General features: G+C 47.5%; 1 protein-coding gene across 1 annotated transcript in view; it reads right to left on the reverse strand.

Moving 5' to 3' along the window:
- The window catches only part of Gnal (G protein subunit alpha L), a 122,096-nt gene extending 116,277 nt beyond the window's left edge, over positions 1-5,819 (reverse strand). Inside the window, exon 1 of the mRNA XM_087895958.1 lies at positions 5,254-5,819. Within this exon, the coding sequence (XP_087752084.1) occupies positions 5,254-5,599 (346 nt within the window). The 5' untranslated portion in view covers positions 5,600-5,819. The remainder of the gene's footprint in view (positions 1-5,253) is intronic.
- Positions 5,820-6,189: the final 370 nt, after the last annotated feature.

Here is a 6,189-nt window from a genome sequence, read left to right on the forward strand (position 1 = left end):
CAGAGGCAGGTGGATCTCTGGGTTGGAGGCCAGACAGAGCTACATAATTGACTCTCAAAAAATTTGATCACCAGAGGAAACGGATATTTCCATCTTATTTTAGGAATTCATGGCACCTGACCACTGTGGGGACCAGTGTCAGTCTCACCAGGCATCAAGGAAATGGAGCTGCCTCCAGTAAGACAAGGCATATATTCCGCTTCAATGGCTAGGTGGGATGCAATTTTACATTTTCTACTCCAGATTCATATGCTGAATTACACTCCTCAATGTTATTATGCCATCGAGCCTAAGGAGGTAACTAAGGGAAAATGGGGTCATAAGGTAAGATTCTGATTGGATAGAGCTGATGTCCTTAGAAGAGGAGAGAGCAGAAAGCTCCTCACCTACACACAGAGGAAAAGATTTTCATAGCAAACACCATGTGAAGGACTCTGTCTACAAGCCCAGGATCCCGCACTAGGAAACAGCTCCGTCAGCACCTCCACCGTAGACTGTCTGCTTACAAAGCAGAGTTATCAGGTCCCTTCCTACTGCCTGGGTTTCACATCCAGTCACTGAGCCCTTCTCCAAGGCCACAGCCATGCTGTACAAATCTGACTCCATCGCATCCCATCCCATCCCTGAACTCGGCAATACCATGCGTTCCTGAAAAATGTTCCCCCTAAAATTAAAACAGGGCCGCACCCCTCAAATCAAGAGATCCTCACTGTTGCAAGGATGACTAGATGTTTGTGCTGTTGCTGGGGAACCTTGATGCGTGCTGTACGGAAGAGAGTCAAGGAATCTGATCAACCTTGCAGTAGACCTGGGCCTTGGGATGACATCCTGGCCTGAGCCGTTATTGTGGGTGGAGATGAGAGAGCATCATCAACACAATGGACCAGGGTAGAGGGGCGCTGGAGCAAGCATGCCTTTCCCGGGTCTGTGACCTCTGTCGCCAATGCTGGGCTCTCGATGCACCTGTCTAGGGTTGCTAAAACAGTGGGTAAGCAAAAGCCAAAGCAAAAGCTCATTAGTAAACACAGGCGCTTCAGAAGCAGATACGGGGGATCAAGAGCCTGCAAGTCTGAGCCAAAACTTCTAGTCAAACAAGTCTGAGCCAAAACTTCTAGACAAGTTCTAAATTGTAATAAATGCCAGAAACCTTTCTGCATTTAACTCAAATCTACTAAAAATGAATAAAGCATTTCAGCCTGATGTATCAGGCTTTTAAAAAGTTATTACTGTGATTTTCTTGCTTCTCAAGGCTGGTGCTCTAGGCCCCAGAGCCAGTGCCTGCTACCTCTGAACTAATCTTAGACCCAGGTCTTCCCGTTGATAACACTGGGTGGAGGATGCAATGTACTTTACAAAATGAGTCATTTGGACTAACACTCAGACTAGATGTTGCTATAAAAACCACATTAGGCCATGAGGTAGTCTTTAAAGAGAACAACCATCAATATGGACCTAAATTTTTGTTATATAGCCCACCGGAGCCTTCTTCAGAGACCATCACTTGTCTTCTTTATCACAAATCAAGCATTTTCTGCTATATATATTTCTGATGGTGGTGCTTCTGGGACTAAACCCAAACAAAGCGTTGCACATGCTAAGCCCCACTTCTGTTATTTTTAGGAGTTATGTTTGACTTGTCAATCACACTGAAAAGCCCTATGTGAGTGGCTAGAGGGATGGCTCAGTGGTTAAGGCATTTGGTGTTCTTCTAGTGGACCTGAGTTTGATTCCTGGCACCCACCCGGGAACTCCCGGCTGTCTAAAATTCCAGTCCCAGGGTGTCTGACGCCATCCATCTTCAGGCTGTCAAGGGTACTGGATGCACATGGTGCACGGACATACATGCAGACAAAACACCATACAGATAAAACACATTTAAAAAGGAAAAAAAAAACCCTTGATAATCATAACTCATGACCTTATTAACCCATTTCTTGAAACCATAATTCTCCCCCTCTTGAGCTTTTAAAATCTGATCCATTAAATAAATTGAATGTATGTGTACTTGGAGTTCTCACTCTTTCAAACATGAGGTAATAAGTGAGCTGCATTAGGGTGTGAGATGATGCCTTTGAAGAGGAAAGTCTCTCAAAATGCGTTATAGGCAGCCAATATTTGTTTTGTCTTTCAAAAATGTATCTAATGCCTATGCCCCCAACTATGATTCAAAATAGGCATGAAATTCTAAAAATATAATTTCGTATCCCCAGTCCCCTAGAAACATTTGCTTTGTCATATTCTAGAAGTTGGCGCTAGGGAGCTGGAGAGCAGAACTTCGAAACTTCTTGGTTTCTTTGTTTGAGGCAAGTGTATTCTGTTTTGGTATATGATAGTTAACTCTGTCGTTTTAGTTACTCATGGTTAACAGTTGTTAGAAAGTATTAAATGGGAGCTAGAGAGATGGCTTAGTGGTTAAAAACTCTCGACTGCTCTTCCAGAGGTCCTGAGTTCCATTCCCAGAACCCACATGGTGGTTCACAACCATCTGTAATGGGATCTGATTCCTTCTTTTGGTGCTCATGAAAACGGAGCATTCATATACATAAAATACATGAATAAATAAATCTTTTTAAAAAGGGAATATTAAACGAAACATTTCAAAAATAAACTATAAGTTTTCAATGGCCTTTCTAATTAACACAGTGAAATCGTGTGTTGACCACTCCCTCCTGCCTAGGCGGTGAACCATCTCTTTGTCCAGAGTACCTACACTGTATATGCTATTTGCTTGTGGGTCACTTAGTTATCTAGTTTTGACCCGCTGCGGGATTTTCAAGCATCTCTTATAATAGTATGTTACCGATAGGGGGTGTGAGGATGTGTGAGGGTACTTTCTGTATTCTGCAATGTAAGAAGGAATCTGCATATATACTTTATTCATGACCCGTTTGCTCTCAAGAGTGCAGAGTTGACACCAGCAGACATTAAGCAGACTAAGAGGCTTAAGAACTGTCTGATCCCAGATATTCAAAATGAAAGACAAATGGAGAGGGTGATAACACGGGAGACATGCCTATCACACCAATTCCAAGAATGTAAAGACCACCTAGGAGAAATTGTTTCCTTCGATAACAACTGCTGCTTGGGGTTGAGATGCTGAGACAGTTGCTTCAGGTGCTAACCTGTCGGTGACTTTTCCGAGCACTGGTCCCCTGAAGGAAGTGCAATGTAAACATTCACGCGTCTGTGTATGCACCTGTGTGGAAAAAGACAACACATGCGATGCCCCATATTCCAAACACACCACAACTCAGTGTCATCCACCTTTATTTCATCGCTGAAACTTTGGGTCATCTTGCAGCATCTTAAAAAGGGCTCGTAGCCGGGCGGTGGTCGCGAACACCTTTCATCCCAGCACTCAGGAGGCAGAGGCAGGCAGACCTCTGTGAGTTTGAGGCCAGCCTGGCCAGTTCCAGGACAGGCTCCAAAGCTACAGAGAAACCCTGTATCCAAAAACCAAACCAAAACTAAATTAAAAAGAAGAAGAAGAAGAAGAAGAAGAAGAAGAAGAAGAAGAGGAGGAGGAGGAGGAGGAGGAGGAGGAGGAGGAGGAGGAGGAGGAGGAGGAGGAGGAGGAGGAGGAGGCCGGTATAGTACAGTAAGATTTGGAGAGAAACCACATTCATATGACATTTATTACAGGTTATTGTTCAGTATTCTATTAGGCTGTTGTGAGTCTCTTACTGTGCCCAATTTACATATTAAACTTTATCATATGTATGCATATACATGGGCAAAGTATAGTATGCAGATTGCATGATTTCCATTATCCATAGAGGTTTGAAAATGTGTCACCTGAAGAAAAGGTAGAAGTCTCACGTTTATTTTTTTGTCCTCGGTTTCAAGAGAAAATTCCGTTTTAGAATTAAGACATTTCACCACGATACAGCAGCTAGTTTTGTTTTAAATTATTAATTTTAAAAAGTGGGTGAGTGTATTTAAGCTCAATATTTGTTCTTCAGATTTTAAGAGCTGCATTCATCTGTAAACTAGTTCTTACTTCTCATGGCATAGCCCCCTACACAGAGTTGAGCACAGACGGCAGCCCTTCCTCCTGATAGCTCACCAAGTTGGATCAAATTCTGACATCTTACGTTCCCCCCCATAAATCTAAAAAAGCGACAAAGAGCAGCAACAATTCACGGTTCAGGGCCAGTACTCGGCAACCCTACTAACCCAAGTTCCATCCCTGGGACCCACACGTTGGTAGGAGAGAAGAGACTTGCGCGTAAGTTGTCCTCTGACCTCCACAAGCATGTGCCAGCACACGCACAAATAAATCAACGCAATAAAATTGTAAAACAAGACTTTATGAGTTAGGGGACAGAGAGTTGGCACTTGACACCCATGCCTGAGGACCTGAGTTTGGATCCCAGCATCAACGAAACCCTGCAACCCCAAGGCTGGGGGTTACAAATCTAGGTCCAGGCTGAACGAGAGACCTTGTCTCAGAGGATCAAGGAGGGGTGTGGTCAAGCAGGATTCCCAATGTCCTCCTCTGATCTCCGCGTGTGTGCGGAGAGACATGTAGGAATTCATGACTTATTTCCCCTTTCATTGCACACTCGGCAGTACCGAAAGTGTTTTCCCGTTGTCAGTTAATAAGAGCACACTTAAGGTTGCTCATACTCAACTTTGAACATTTCCAAGGAACCTCCAAATGCTGGCAGGTTTATGTCCACTTTATTCCAGTTGGTGAGGGAATATTGAGGCTGGGGACGGGACACAGGGAGGGAACAGACAGGACCTGCCGCTCTCTCTTACGCTGCTGGTTCTGAGAAGGGCAAACAGCATCACAGCACCGGGCACCGCTTCTATGACACCGTGATACGGATAACTATGCTGTTTCTCAACAGCCGGCACCGTACACCTATCCCAGCTCTGCTCTAAGACTGTGTTCACGATAAAAGCTTTGTGGTCCAGCTAAAAGGCTTTCTAAGTCTCCTTTGATTGGTGTTCTTCGAACAAACTAAGCTGCCTGGACTGTGGCAGGAAATGGAGGACTAGGATGAGACATCCCTGTGGAGTTCACGCTGCGGAAATCAATGGACCAAGGGCGGAAATTTCCCAGAGAGGCTCATTAATTAGTAATCGGCGAGCCACTGGCCCGGGGTCACAAGGCAATGGAAGAGAGCGAAATCACCCAGGAGTGACGAAGTCGTTTAAATGTCAGGGTGAAAGTCACTCTGTATGCTGTGTTCACACCTGACATTCCCCCAGGTAGGGTCTCCGGCGCCCGAGGTGCAGACTTACCCAGCAGGAGGAGTCGGTGCGTCTGCTGCAGGTCGCGCTTTTGCTCGCGCAGCATGCGGTCGATGCCGCGGCTCACTTTCCTCGCCTCCTTAGCGGCTTCTCGCTCCTCGGCGCGCAGCTGCTCTTGCCGCCGCCGGCTCTGCAGCTCCACTGCCGGCCGCACGCTCGCGGGGTTCCGGCCGGCGCTTCGTCGGAGCAGTGTCCCCGTTGGAGCCGGGGCTGGGACCGGGACTGGGGCTGGGATGGCGCTGGGCTGCCCGTCCTCCGAGCGCGGGTCCGAGGCGGCGCAGGGGGCGTCCTCCGAGCTGCCGAAGAGCAGCGGTCGCAGGCTATAGCACAGGCCCATCGGGACACGGGGCGCGGGCAGGTCCCCCGGGTCAGACTGTGGCTCCCGACGATGCAGGAGGCTGTGCTGTACTTGGACCCCGGGGTGCCGGATGCGGGGCGTGGCTGTGGTGGGTCTGGCCCGAGGACCACGGCCCCTCACTGCCCCGAGGGGCCATTGTGCACCGTCCGCCCGTCCTGGGCGGGTGCTCTCACCTGAGAGCGCCGCGAGCTGGCAGAGCTGATCCAGATGCCCGGCCTTGGCCAGTCCGGCCCCCTTACCGTAAATGCTGTTGCGCAGCCTGTTTCCGTTACCGTAAATACCTCCTCCTATGGCAAATATTGCTGCCCTAGCTGTTTACCTTAAGTACCAGGCAGAACTTCTTGCCCGGTTGCAGGGGCTATTAGGTTACCTCTAGCTGGAGCTGACAGAGACCGAGCGACCCAAGGTGCCGGGGCAGGGCAGAACATTGTTAAACACTGTTGAAAATGTTAGTTTTTGGTGGAACTTTCTATGAATGAGCAAAACTGTTCTGGTTAGTTTTGTGTCAACTTGACACAAGCTAGAGTCATCAAAGAGGAAGGAGCCTCAATTGAGGAAAAGCCTCCTGT

Source organism: Myodes glareolus, chromosome 13 (assembly GCF_982192425.1).
Source record: "Myodes glareolus chromosome 13, mMyoGla1.1, whole genome shotgun sequence".
NCBI lineage: Eukaryota > Metazoa > Chordata > Mammalia > Rodentia > Cricetidae > Myodes > Myodes glareolus.